Source organism: Tursiops truncatus, chromosome 4 (genome assembly GCF_011762595.2).
Source record: "Tursiops truncatus isolate mTurTru1 chromosome 4, mTurTru1.mat.Y, whole genome shotgun sequence".
Classification (NCBI taxonomy): Eukaryota; Metazoa; Chordata; class Mammalia; order Artiodactyla; family Delphinidae; genus Tursiops; species Tursiops truncatus.
The window spans coordinates 10686208-10700864 of record NC_047037.1 but is presented as its reverse complement, the minus strand read 5'-3'; the positions used below and the strand labels follow the sequence as shown (position 1 = coordinate 10700864).

At 37.7% G+C, this 14657-nt stretch overlaps 1 protein-coding gene and 1 non-coding gene across 12 annotated transcripts in view; both read right to left on the bottom strand.

Moving 5' to 3' along the window:
• ANKRD28 (ankyrin repeat domain 28) overlaps nucleotides 1-14657 on the bottom strand; it is a 185792-nt gene that overhangs the window by 64347 nt on the left and 106788 nt on the right. For 6 of the 11 annotated variants that reach the window (XM_019934409.3, XM_019934410.3, XM_019934411.3 and 3 more), the window contains one exon: nucleotides 2549-2619. The exons of 4 other annotated variants lie outside the window; for them this stretch is intronic. In XM_019934409.3, the coding sequence (XP_019789968.1) occupies nucleotides 2549-2619 (71 nt within the window). Of the gene's footprint in view, nucleotides 1-2548; nucleotides 2620-8939; nucleotides 8964-14657 lie in introns of those variants that run through there. One more of the 11 variants, XM_073803674.1, reaches the window with a different exon arrangement.
• On the bottom strand, nucleotides 10593-10727 carry LOC117312263 (small nucleolar RNA SNORA18). The gene has a single exon (XR_004526521.1). It is a non-coding gene; the product is annotated as a small nucleolar RNA SNORA18 (small nucleolar RNA).

Below are 14657 nucleotides of genomic sequence, written 5' to 3'. Positions count from 1 at the left end.
CTTCAGAGGATCCAGTGTTATGTGGATGGATAGACAGATAGATAAATAAATAAATAACACACACACACACACACACACACACACACACACTCACAAAGCCCTAATATTCAGAAACTGATTTATTCAGAAGAATACTCAGCATTTATGGAGAGCTAGATTGTATGCTACACTTCAAGATTGACAGTCACAAACCAGTGGTGGAGAAAAGATGCGGCAGCCAGACAATATGACCAGGTGCATGGAAACCATGTCACGGAAGGAGAGCTGGGGAACTTGGTATAGTTAACCCGAAGCAGTCTTTCTAAACCCAAGTTCAGTGAGGGAATTAAGCCTTAAGACATCCACTGTCTGTGAGGAGTTAACTTCCTTACTATGCATCTTCAGCGATGCTAGTCATCTCTGTCCTTGGGAGAAGTGAGAAAATAGTCACTCTAATCATCTTCTGTAGAGCTTACTTCTCTCATGGTATCTCAAAAACATAAACCAAAAGCTACCTAAAATTTTGCCTTTTTATATACCCCTTTGCGGTTATGTTTTCTATTAAATGAAGTAAGTAATGTAAGTATAGCTTTCTTTTGCTCTTAGGATATGACAAGAATAATTAAAAGAACACCAGTGAAACTGATAATCTTGACTAGGTTTCCTAGCAGTTTTCCTAATCATGGCATTTTCCTTTTAAAAGAAAAATAATCCTTAGGGCTCAGGGTTTACAGAAGTTATATTTTTATGGAATGGTTACATTTTATAGCTGTTTCCCATAATCCTGCAGAAGAGTAGTAATACTACATAGCCCAGTAGTTTTTAGGATGAAAAGCCTAAACCTTTTTTAGGTTGAAAAGCTTAAACTTAAACTTATTAGGATCTGTTGCTTTCTAACCTACAGCTTGCCCTTAAGTTCAAGCCACGTACAGAGTTTTAAAAAATCAGCAGTTAGGCCTCTGGGTAGAACCTGCAATCTGCCTTTAACATTAATTATTTTTTTAAAGAATCTTTGGCCTGTTTTATAATCTCTACAAATATACAAAGTGTTCTTTCTGATTATTTAATTTGACAAAACTCCACTAAATTTAATAGTCATATTTCCAAGAGTCATACCAAAAAATAGGTAAGTATGACTAATTTATCAATAGGTTGCCATGATGGCAATGTTTATCTTCCTTAACCGCCTTTATTTAAAGAAACTTCACTGCAAGAGGGCTAACCACTAACTTAAAAACATTACTATGAATTTCAGAGTTCAAAGTATTTTGGTTAATAGGTCTTAGTTTTCAGAATTCCCAGATTTGCCCAAGATCACACAGCTAGAAAGTGGCAGGTGATATCTGAAGCCAGTGTCTCCTGTTCCAAGTCCCACAGTTCACTAGCTGTAGCCACCAAGGACCACCGTCCTCTCCCGATCCAGAGGCTTATGGTCAACAGACCGCCTCTGTCACACCGCAGCATTTACAGTCCCTCCCTTCCAGCCACCTTCTCCTCCACTCTTCTTCACTCACCCAACTCTCATTTGGGGTTCAAGGTGTACTTCGAAATGAGGAATACAAAGAAGAATGAACAGAAAGGAGCACCCCCAGTTTCTCCTGGGGAAACATCCTCCCAAGGCATGTGTTCCCCTTCTCTCTCCAGAACTATCTGGCCCCATGATGGGGAGAAGCAGCAGTAGCCACCCTCCCTCGTCTCCCACAATTTGAATAACTGAAGAAAACATTAATTTATACAGTCCCACCTTTTATTTAAAAAATGTTTTCAACTATCGTAAGATAGGTAAAAGGGGTGCTTTGGGCACAATGCATCTGTAAAAAGTACCCAATCCATTTTAGAAAGGCAGTAAAATGACAGAAAAAAAGAGGGTCCAGGTATTTGTGTCATCTCTGCTACTCAACAGCTGAGTGGTTCTGGCAAATTATTAACTACACAGTTCCTTAAAATATCTATCCTACAAGGATGTTATGAGGACTAGAAGATATGACAAATATAAAAATGAACTTTCTCCCAAAATGTCAGTTATCTTGAAGGTCAAACAATACACAGGATTATAAATAAAAAGGAATTGTTCTTCCTCATAAGACACCTAACATATTTTAAGATTGTATTTAGAACTGGCAACATGTGAGATCAAGTAATGTTTCTGAAACTAATTTCAGTGTTTACCTAAACAATATTTCATTTAGTCATTACACACTGCTGAGATTATTTCTTGACCACAACCAGCAGAACCTCTGCAACATGTCTATTAGGCTACTGTGAACCAGTCAGCAGAGAAAAGCCTTGAGGAGGAATTTGTAACATAGAAAAACAACTGCTCTCTTGTAAGAAGTACAGAAGCAGGGTTTTCTATTCTCTGCCACTTCAGACTCTCCAAGAGGCCTTAGTCACAAAAGGAAAATGGAACAATTAACTTGGTTTGAACAAATTCCAAAGTAAAGTGACCAGTCTAGGTATTTTCAGTTGCTTTTTCCTTTTTTGAAAATACAGAATTTGAATATGGACTCATAGGCAGGCCTACTTAATGATTTTATATACAAAATATTTACTAAGAGAAATTTCATACCTCACTACAAGATGCAACTGCTCTGTGTAAAGGTGTCAACCATTTGTTGTCTTTGGCATTAACTCTAGCTCCTGCAACAAGAAGAAAAAAATAAATTGAAATATTTTACATAAAATGTTTTAAGTAAATATCCTGAAATACTAGTTATATATAGTCCAAATTGGATAAATAACAACTGAAAATGTAGTACTTCATTTTTATACTTTCTGCTAATAAATCACCCTTAAATTACAAAACAAAACTATCCTTTTTAATTGATATAATTATCCAGTAAGGTACTAGCTCTTTTTATTAAAAATCAAAGAAACATCATTTTATATATAGTCTAGAAAAGCCACCTTTATACAGAGCACATCCAAAATGAAAATCAGACCCCAATGTAGAATTTGTGTTAAAAACCTCAAATACTTAAATACATGAATAAGAATACTAAGACATAAAACGTAGACCATTACAAAGTCTTCATTATAATTCTTTACTAATGAATGTATCATGTTATAATGCAATACAGTAATATCAAAATAGTTCTCCAGTATTGATTAAAAATGCTTTAGTACTATAAAGTTATTTTATAAATGGATACAATGGCTATAAACTTAGGGGAAAATACTGAGAAAGGAAATGAACCAATCCACATGTCTTTCCATGTTATACCTAAAGTTCTAAAGTAGTAATAATTAAAACAAATCAACTATGTATTTTTTGTTTAAAAATCATTAAGTCAATGGACACAAATTTTCCTTAATAGAATGGAAATACAATTTAGTAAGACAATAAGTGTATTATATAATTTGAGGGGGAAAAAATCTATCACCTATGTAAAATCCACTGATTTGGTGCTTAAATCCCCACCAAACAGAAGCAGCACACCGTGGGATCACTCTACGTAGAGAGAAACCACCTTGACTCTCAGGACTAGAGAACTTGCAACAGGTCCTGCACTATGAGCAATCCTAGATTTACATCTAGAATAATAACTAGCTAAGTGAGAAGAGGCTTTAGGAACCTAGTCCAACCTCCATACTTTCTAGATGATGAAATGCTGGTACAAGCAAGCAGCTCACCGCCAGAGTCAACTACAGCAGAATCAAGGATAGAACTCAGACATCCTAATGTTTACATTGTTTTGAGTGTGAGGTTCTACGTAATAATCAAGTGCAGTGACTCCAAGTTACAGCCCGAATAACCTCTAGCTATAGGTCCCTAACTAGCTATATGATCCCTCTGAACCTACATTTCTTCATCTATAAACCAGATCCCCTAATACCTTGTTACAAAAATTAACAGGGGAGTTCCCTGGTGGTCCAGTGGTTAGCACTCCGAGCTTCCAACGCAGGGGGCATGGGTTCAATCCCTGGTCAGGGAACTGAAATCTCACATGCAGCACGGCACAGTCAAAATACAAACAAACAATAAAAAACCAACAAAAAAGATTAACATACAAACCAATGTACCTAGTACATGTAGCACGGATACATTAGAGGTAGATTTTATAAGTCTGAATGTGAGAGAAAATGAATGAAAGGCAGGTGTAGGAAATCATCCACAAGTGCAGCAGTTGAAGCTGAACTCTGTGTGGGCAGGGCCAGTGAATCATGAACCAGCAGGAGAGCTTTCAAGATTGCTTAAAGCTGTGGGAGAAAGAAAGGGAGTCAGCAAAATAAAGAACCAGCCAGAGGGACTTCCCTGGTGGCAGAGTGGTTAAGAATCCGCCTGCCAATGCAGGGGACACGGGTTCGAGCCCTGGTCTGGGAAGATGCCACATGCCGCAGAGCAACTAAGCCCATACGCCACAACTACTGAGCCTGCGCTCTGGAGCCCACAAGCCACAACTACTGAGCCCGCGTGCCTAGAGCCCATGCTCCGCAACAAGAGAAGCCACCACAATGGGAAGCCTGCACACCACAACAAAGAGTAGCCCCACTCGTCACAACTAGCGAAAGCCCACGTGCAGCAATGAAGACCCAACACAGCCAATTAAAAAAAAACAACCCAGCCAGAGACAGTGGTATATTAATGGAATAAACATATGAACAACTACTGGCCAGGTTCTGTGGAGACCGAAATGGTGAAAAGAAGCTTTTCTGACCACAATAAAGTCAGCATTTGTTTTGGGTAAGAGCACAAACACTTGAAATGCTCACGGGTCAGAAAGTTGGAGCCCTAGAGACAGTGAAGAGGCTCCTTCCTTCTCCCCATTTATCACTTGGAACTTCAATGGTTCTCTATAATTCCTGTACCTCCTTCTATGATTTTGTATTTATGTGCACAGTAGGAGGGCAGGTCCTGGCATTAAGGCCAGAAGGGTAGTGACACAGACACTCAAAAGACACAAGTACCCCGGAAAGACAGAAGTAGAGAAGAATGAGGCCTGAAAATGGGCCTCCAACAAATGGGAAGGGTCAGAAGTCTGATTCAAGGCATTAACCGACAAGGAAATAGAATGTGGCTGTCACAAAAAATGAGGATGATCTCTACGTGCTGATAAAGATCTGAGAAATAAAAAGTAAAAATAGGGCTTCCTTGGTGGCGCAGTGGTTGAGAGTCCGCCTGCAGATGCAGGGGACACGGGTTTGTGTCCCTGGTCCAGGAAAGATCCCACATGCCGTGGAGCGGCTAGGCCTGTGAGCCATGGCCACTGAGCCTGCGCGGCGGGAGCCTGTGCCCCGCAACAGGAGAGGCCACAACAGTGAGAGGCCCGCGTGCCGCAAAAAAAAAAAAAAATGTAAGAACAGCAATAAGTGAGAGCTGTATGAATAATATTCTTTACTTTCACATAGAAAAAGGAAGAGTTAAGTATCTATATTTACATTTGCAAAAGGAAACCCTGGAGGAAAGCTAAGACATTAAGAACAGCGGTTGCCTATGTGTTTGCATTGGTGGTGGGGGGCAATAAGAATTGGATGATGTGATGGGGAACTAGGGTAGAAAGGCAACTGCGCTGTAAGCTGTATACCTTTAAAGGTGTGTATATTTTAATTCGGAAATGACACTGAAATACTACATGTTCAAAAAGTGAAATGTACTGAAGAGGAAATGAAATGAAAGGAGTGGTCATGAAAAAACACTCCAAGAATTTGGCTTCAAGTGCAAAGAAAAAATTGGAAAGCAGGAAGAGGGTGAAGATAGTCTGTCTTTCTTTTGGAAATGGGTTATCAGATATACAACTGAAGGAAGAAAATCTAATATTTATGGTGCATTTGGCAGCCCAAAGTAAAAAACCTGCTTGCTTCATTCTTCCATTTTAAGTTACAATAATTAACTAATTAATTAAATCGTCTTTCTTTCTCTTTTAATAAAAAATTCAAAGATAATTTTATCAAAAACATGAGTGACTATAACAAATAATCCACTAGTGGCTTAACGAGGACACATCATGCTGCCACTTGCAACTAGTAGACAACTTGATAAAAAATTTGGCTTGCTCTTTTTTAAAGATTCTAAAGATACTTAACTGCAGGAAGATCAGCACAATGGAATTTTAGACATCTAATCATATCCTATCTCAGAAGACACTTGTGTTAAGTCATCTTCTAGTAACACTAATCAGATATTTTAATGCCTTGGAAATTAAAGGTCAAGTATGTGAGTAATGGTTGAGCTATCTCTAAGGACACAATACAACAAATATCTCCCCTGCCCACATGGGTAAATTAGTATGTGCCTTATATATTAACAGACGAACATGGCATAGCAAGGTCCATTATAAGAGCAGCAGTTGGCTGCACAATGAAAAATGGCTTAAGAACAATAAACATGGCAGTGCACATCAGACGTCCAGGCTACCAGAGCTCATCTCATGTGAGCTCTCTGAAGGTAACCAGACTTCTGTTCCACACAGAGCTCCAAAATTAGCTACATATTCATATACACACTACAAAGTAATTCCAGTAATGGAAAAGACATTTACAGAGTAAAGTAACTAATCCAACAGCTGAAAACTAGCCACAAAGAAGATGAAGACAGGAAAAAGAGAAGGAGAGGGGAGGGAGAGAGAGAAGGAGATGGGGAGGGGAGAGGGAGAGAGAGGCGGGGGATGGAGGGAGACAGAGAGGAGGAAGAGGGGGAGGGGAACAGACCTAGGGGGAAGGGGAGAGAGTGGGAAAGGGGAAGATGGGGAGGGAGAGAACGAAGAGGGAGGGAGGGAGGGCAGGAAAAGAAAGAAATCCTATCCACTGAAAACACAAAATAGTCTTCCTAGAGAGAAATAAAACCAAATGTAACAGCTCCAGTAGCATCATCACAGGCTCTCTACCTGGCAGAGTATAATATTTGTGATTCCAAAGGATGATGTTAAGTCACAAGACTTAAGTTTCTCTCAAGAAAAGATTAATTTCTTTACTATTTCCTAATCATTAAAACAGGAAAGAACATAAAATAGCAGCGCCATCTCAATTGCTGCAGTCAGGCTACCGGGAGACCCTGTGGTAGGAGAAGCACTGCTGTGGAAGCTGCAGACAAGACAGCAATTTGCGGATGATGTCACTGATGACCACTGCAAACTGACACCCAAAGAAAGCCTCCTGAGTGCTAGCAGCGTATCTAGAAAAACCCAAGGTTGTTATGCCCCACTGTATAAATCAAAGACTGTCTTTACTAGACTCCCTTTCACCCACAAATCTATCAAATGTACATCAACTGAGCTTTCCCTGAAGAAGAACAAGCAGCCAGAACCTACGTCTCGTCAAATATCTGAATTTGGATTCACCTTTCCAGAACAGAGATGTGATCAGATTTCCAATACGTTAAAAGCAAAAAGAAAACAAGCAAGCAAAAATCAACTGCAGGGTCATCCAAACAGCTTGGTTGTATCCATTTGATACCACAGTTAGATTATACAGAAAAATCCAGATAACCTTCTTCCTTTCACCCAATCTTTTCATTTACTAATTCACACATATAAAATATATTCTGAAACAATAGCTTTTTAAAAGAAAAAACATATTTAAGGTAAAATTTCTTCCAAAATTAGATACATGTCTACTACATTTAGAGATAAAACGAAAGTAATTTTAAAAAATAAAAAAATCTGGTTCACTTTTATCAGTCTAGCCTGGGCTCTTGCCAGCAATGTAGCTGAAGAGAGGTCTGGACATATGAGGAGGCAGTCAGGGGTCAGCGGATGGAGCCCAGGAGTAAGACCTGTGATCTAATAATGGCTCTGTAACCAGCAGGCTGTGTGACCTGGGACTGCTCCTCATATGCCTACGCCTTCATTTTGGTAATAATAATCCTTGTGTGTGCATGCCCATGCGCGTCTCTGTCTCTCTCTCTCTCAAGGGAGGCTAGGCCCCAGGTTAAAAGAACACAGGGAGCACCTGTTTCTGAGCTCTACAAAGTCAGGCACCAAATCACAAGTGTCCCATGTGACTCTAGGTCTCATTCCGCAAGAAGACTAATTCACCTGCTTTCTCCCTAATCTGATCACTCACCAAGATCTGCCAATTCTTTGATTTTTGAACCTCAGTTATCAGTAAAATAAGAGCTGTGGTAAATGATCTCTACGATCCATTTCCAGTGATAATATTCTACCCTATTTTGAAATACTCAGAATAAGTTATTTCATGCTTATTAAATACCTTGCCTTACTTTAACATTAAATAGGTAAGATAATATCTTTATAATCAATGCCAGGGATCTTCAAATTACAGCCCACAGACTGCCAGCCACCTATTTTTAAATAAAGTTTTACTGCAACATAGCTACACCTATTCACTTACGTGTTAAATAAGTAGCTTTCGCATCACAGGAGTAGAGATGAGTAGTTGCCAGTGTGTCTGTATGACCCTTCACATAAAAAGTCTATCAGCCTCTGATCTAGGCGAAGTACCTGAGATTTAATGCTATTAAAATTATTTCTATTTTCCTATTTGTTTGTAATAATTATAGTCCCACTAATAATTTTCTAAAACTTCTGTTTGCAGAGCATAGTTTTTTTCTCTGCTCCTAAGCCACAGAGGAGATAGTCCCTATACAGTGAGCTGGGCCAGGAGCCAAGTACTTTTAGCACTCTTCCCAAACTGGAAATAATGCTTTCCTTTGGCTGTCTACCAAAATCAGTGGCAAAAGCTTCAGATTCCGTTTTCAGGTTGGGAGAAGAATGAGCAAAAAGCAAGTACATTTCCACTTTTCCACCTGTGATGCTAGACCACCCCCCCTACCACCAAGCTAGTGCACTGTATCATTTAAGAGGGTGTTATGGATATATAGATATTGTCGGTTGAACTGTGTCCCCACCACCAAATTCATATGCTGAAGTCCTAACCCCAGCACCTCAGGGTCTTCACAGAGGTAATTAAGTTAAAATGAGGTGTTTTTTTTTTTAGCATGGGCCCTAATGCAATATGACTGGATCCTTATAAGCATTAGAAATTTGGACATAGACATGTACCGATGGAAGACACAAGAAGGCGGTCATCTACAAGCCAAGGAGAAAGTCCTAGAACAGATCCTTCTCTCACAGCTTTCAGAAGAAACTGACTCTGCCAACACCTTGATCTTGTACTTCCAGCTTCCAGAACTGTGAGAAAATAAATTTTGTTGTTTAAGCCACTCATCTTGTAGTAATTTGTGATGGCAGCCCTAGTAAACTTATATACCAACACTGCAGTCTTTCAAACGTCACACACTTTAGGTCTAATTCTTATTACCAGAAACACAGTATACATATTTCCTTATTAAGAACTTTATTTTCTATAAAAGGCCAATTAAATGATTAATACAACACATTATTTAACCACCTAACACATGCTATAAACAGCCTGAGGTACTGGTAAACCTATGTTTGAAAAATATAAGCATTACACGAATAGCTCCCATAAAAATATCTATATTTAGGCAGCCAGTAAATTTAGTCCTTAAAACAGAAGTTCTTCAACAAAAGTTATTTTCTATACAAATTTTACTAAATGCTAAGTAGATGGGGGTGGGTAGAGTGTAGAGGGGAGCACAGTTCAGACTGCAGCAGAGTTAAGAGTCAGATAGCCTGAACTCCACAGTCAGATAGCCTGGGTCTGACTTACTATGCTGGCTCTAGCTTTTATTAGCAGTATAACTTTCAGCCAGTTATCACATCTCTAAATGCTTTCGCTTCCTTTATCTATAATAATACCTTCAGAGTTGAGGATAAAATGAGGTCATAAATGAAAAAGCTAAATTTAACACAGTACTTGAGATATAGTAAGCACTCACTGCTTCCAATTACTTTGCTCCATTCAATAATAATTGTAAGAGTAATTCTACTAGACTCTAGTGTTACTATATAGACTCTACGGAAGGATTCACTTGTTTGATTACATATAACATGTCAAAAGTTATACCCCTCATCCATGAATCTTAAAAATGCATCATGGACATCAAGTGAAGTTTCTTCAGGAAGGCTACCAATTCGACTAAAAGAGTGTGTTTGTGTGAATGTCCTTTTGCCCCCTTCTCTCCACTGTTTGTGTCCTAGAATCCCTATCTAACACCCTTTTAGATGATCTAGAGGTCATCCACAGGAGACTCTCCCTTTATAACACAGAAGAACAAGGTAAGGCTGTGCTACAGGAGAGATCAAGCAAGAATCTTCATTATTTATTTTTTAAAGGTTTTTTTTTTAATTATGTGTAACACAAAGTTATTTAAATCAATAAATTTTTAAGGAATTTCGAATGTTCTGATTCTTTCCACTGCCAATCACCTTAGTTCCTCCAAACTCATAATCTTCAAGATAAAACAGCCTTTTCAAAAAGAAGCTATCATGTGAGTCAGCCCACAATTCTTTTAGTTAGGCTTCTTTGATCTCCAATGAAATATGGACACACTTCAAAATTCCCCACCTGTAATCTTTGGGATCCAATTTCCTCAAGCAATTTACTTTAGGACCGTGTTTAGGGTCAGGTGATGGATCTGCCTGGTTCTGAATTTGACACCCTCTAAAAATGTATTAGGTTCAAATCATATTCACTCCTAAGCCATCGCACCTTAGAACAGTACAGATCATTGGGATATGCCAATACTTAAGATAAAAAGTTTGTCAGGTTTTTCATAGTTTACTTGGCAGCTCTGTCTTGTAGTTCTGTCCCACAGATCTAACAGGTAGTTCTATGAGTAAAGGAAACCACACAGTTAATCTATGAGGCGTTTTTTGCCCCTCCCTACTCCAAACAGATGTTCTGGAAAAAGCATATTCCTCAATGATATATAATGGCAGTCCAGTGGTTAGGACTCCACGCTTTCACTGCTAACAGCCCGGGTTCAATCCCTGGTAGGGGAACTAAGATCCCACAAGCTGCATGGTGTGGCCAAAAAAAAAAAAAAAAAAAAAAAACCTTAAAGGATTCAGCACAGGACTAGAGCAAAAATATACAAAAGCAGAGTAAACTGAGCAGAATACAGTTAATAGGTAAATATATTTGAAAGAAATTATCCCAGGAAAGGAGAGGAAGAATTTGTGAACTACTCTTTATACACAACTTTAGAGAAATTAAGTTCTGAACAGAGACCTCAAAGAAAAGCTCCAAGAAAGAGGTAAAACAATGCAAAGAGATGAGAGCTGGCAGATCAGGAAAGAGAAAAGGAAAATAAAGCAATCAAAGATAAAAGCCTAGAAACAACAAAAAGCAGAGCAGACATGTCTTACAACACAGTCAAGAATCTGAAGCCACAGCCAGAGTGAATCTTTAAAAAACTAGGTCAGCCTCTGTCCCTCCACCTAAAACTCCCCATTGGTTTTCCACATCACTTTAAGGGCCAAAGCAAGTATTTACCTGGAACACCCCCAACCTCTGCTTTACCTCCTACTGCTTTTTTCACTTGCCTCCAAACATGCTACACCTCACGGTGTTTGTTCTTGCTAATCTCTTAATTTCCAGTAAACATCTGCACCATATGCAAGGCTCGCTTCCATATTTGCTTATCTCCTCCAATGTCACTGAATCCTTTCCTGATAACCCAACACAAAATAGCAACTGATCCCCACCCAACATACCATTCCTTTAATTTTTCCATAGCAATTATCAACACATGACAAACTATATATTAACTTGCTACTATCTCCCCCATTAAAACATAAACTCCATAAAGGCTGGGACTTCATTTATTTTATTCACTGCTCTACCACAGCACCTAGAACGGTACCTGCTATGCAGCCAGGCTCATTAAATATTTGTTGAATGAATGAAGGATAGGTAAAAGGAAATAACTTAAAACTAAATTTAAAGACAAAATTACAATCAGAAAATAGCTGATAAAGACAGATGAAGGATATCCATTTTAGTAGCAAAACACACTGCACAAAAATTTACTGACAGAAAAACACACGGAAATAAAACATGTAAAGATGCAATGAAAGATATAAATGAAATAAAAATCCGAATTTCAACACTAAAAGTGTACATTCACATAATGCCCTAGCAAAAAGAATCAAGAGATTTAGCCTAGGAAAGTTAGCATGAATTTCAGGGATAAAGAATTGAATCCTACAGGCATCCAGGCAGAAGAGAATGGACTATGGTGGTGGAAAGTGTAATGGGGGGATGGAATGTAAGCAGAGAGGAGCTCAATTCAAGACTTTCACTCGCTAGAAGACAGTGGAGTAACATCTACAATATTGAAAGGAAAAAGCATAAATTGAGAATTTTATAACTAGCTTATCTACCCTTCAACTAAATAAAAAAAAAGAAATGGTCCAAAATAAATAAGATACCACAGAATACAATATCCATGAGCTCTTACAGAAAATATAAAAACAAAAACTACTTGATGATGAGGTCTATTTAACCAAGAGACATCAAAATTTTAAAACCTGGGAATAGAGAAGCTATGAATAAGGACAGAGTGTGTGTGATAAAACAGCGGGAATTATGATTACAAATTAAACTGTAACGTCGTAATTCTTGACAATGGAAACACAAGAGTGAAACAAATTACAAAACGTTACTTCCTAACTTCTCACCACAGTAAATCAGAAAACCACCAAAACCTGAAACATAAACATCCATGAACATCGAAGTACACGGCTCTAAGGAACGATCAATTTCTTTATATTCTTCACTTTTCGTTTTAGAGAAATATTTTAGGAACTATTTATTCCTTGCCATGGATACCAAAGTAGTTTTTATAATATGAAATTATAGTAATTTACTTTATTGTGTGTTCTTATTGGAGCATACCATGACTTTTGTATAATGCAAGAGCTAAATGGAGATTATTATTTCACATTGCTTAATTTTCTTAAGATTACACTAAAGTTAACCTAATTACTATTGTAACATGTCATTGGTAACTAACATGAAGGGTAAGAACAGTCTACCCTAAACTTTTCAGTAACAATTTTCATTACTAATTACAAACAAATTAGCCTAATGTTGTTGTCTACTTTCCCGTTCATGTATTTAATTCTCTTCTTTAGGGAATTATCAGGTAAAACACTTAGTTTCAATTCTAATTTATAACTTATTAAAAATTCATTCAATACAATTATAAGGCTATTTTGAAATCGGGGTATGTAAATTAGTGTATAACTTGGGCCTCAACAACCATGGCATTCAAACCAAATTTAAGCAGAACCCGTGAAACACCACTACAGAACCTCAAGAGTGTACATATACTGTTTGAAGACTACTGTTCTGGGTGATCATTATTTTCCCCCCAGCTTTATTATATAATTAACATATAACATTATATTAGTTTAAGATGTAGAACAAAATGATATGACATATAATATAGAAATGATTACTACAATAAGTTAACATCCATCACCTCACATAGTTAAAATTTTTTTCTTGTGATGAGACTTTTAAGCTTGCATCCCCAGAACTATCTTATAACTAGAAGTTTGTACCATTTGACCACCTTTACTCATTTCCTCCACCCCCCACTTGTCTACCTCTGGCAACAACCAATCTATTCTCTGTTTCTATCAATTTGGTTTTTGTAGATTCCACATGTAAGTGAGATTATGAATTATTTGTCTTTCTCTGACTTATTTCATTTAGCATAATGCCCTCAAGGTCCATCCATATTGCTGCAAATGGCAGGATTTGCTTCTTTTTTTACAGCCAAATAATATTTCAATGTATGCATTTACCACATCATCTTTATTCATCCATTGACATACATTTAGGTTGTTTCCATGTCTTGGCTATTGGGAATAATGCTGCAATGAACATGCCTGTATCTCTTTGAGATGGTAATTTTGTTTCCTTTGGATATACACACAGAAGTGGGTTTGCTGGATCATATATGGCAGTTCTATTTTTAATTTTTTGAGGAACCTCCATACTGTTTTCCGCGGTGGCTATACCAATTTATATTCCCACCAACAGGGGTTTTCCTTTTCTCTACATCCCTACTAATACTTGTTAATGCTTGTTTCTTTTTTTAAATGATAGCCATTCTAACAAGTATGAGGTGGTATCTCATTGTGGTTTTGCTTTGCACTTCCCTGATGATTAGTGATGTTGAGCACTTTTTCATGTACCTTTGGCCATATCTCTGTCTTCTTTGGAAAAATGTGTATTCAGTCCCTCTGGCTGACTTTTAACCAGATTGGTTTGTCTGTTTTTTGCTACTGAGTTATATGAGTTCTTTATATATTTTGGATATCAATCCCTTATTAGATATATAATTTGCACATTACTTTCTCCTATTCTGTAGGTTGCCTTTTCATTTTGTTGGTTTCCTTTGCTATGCAGAAAGAAGCTTTGTTGTTTGATATAGTCCCACTTGTTATATCTGATTTTGTTTTCTTTGTTTTTAGTGTCAAATCTAAAATATCATCGCCAAGACTGAGTCCGAGGAGCTTACCTTGTATGTTTTCTTCTATGAGTTTTATGATTTGGGGTCTTATGTTCAAGTCTTTAACCCATTTTGAGTTGATTTTTGTGTATGGTGTAAGATAGTTGCCCAGTTTTCCCACCACCATTTATTGAAGAGATGGTCCTTTCCCCATTGTCTATTCTTAGCTCCTTTGCCTTAATCGATCACAACATGCACAAGTTTATTTTGGGGCTCTCTTTTGTTCCACTGATCTCTGTGTCTGTTTTTATGCCAATACTATACTGTTTTGATTATTACAGCTCTGTAATACAGTTTAAAAATCAGGAAGCTCCAGTTTTAATGTTCT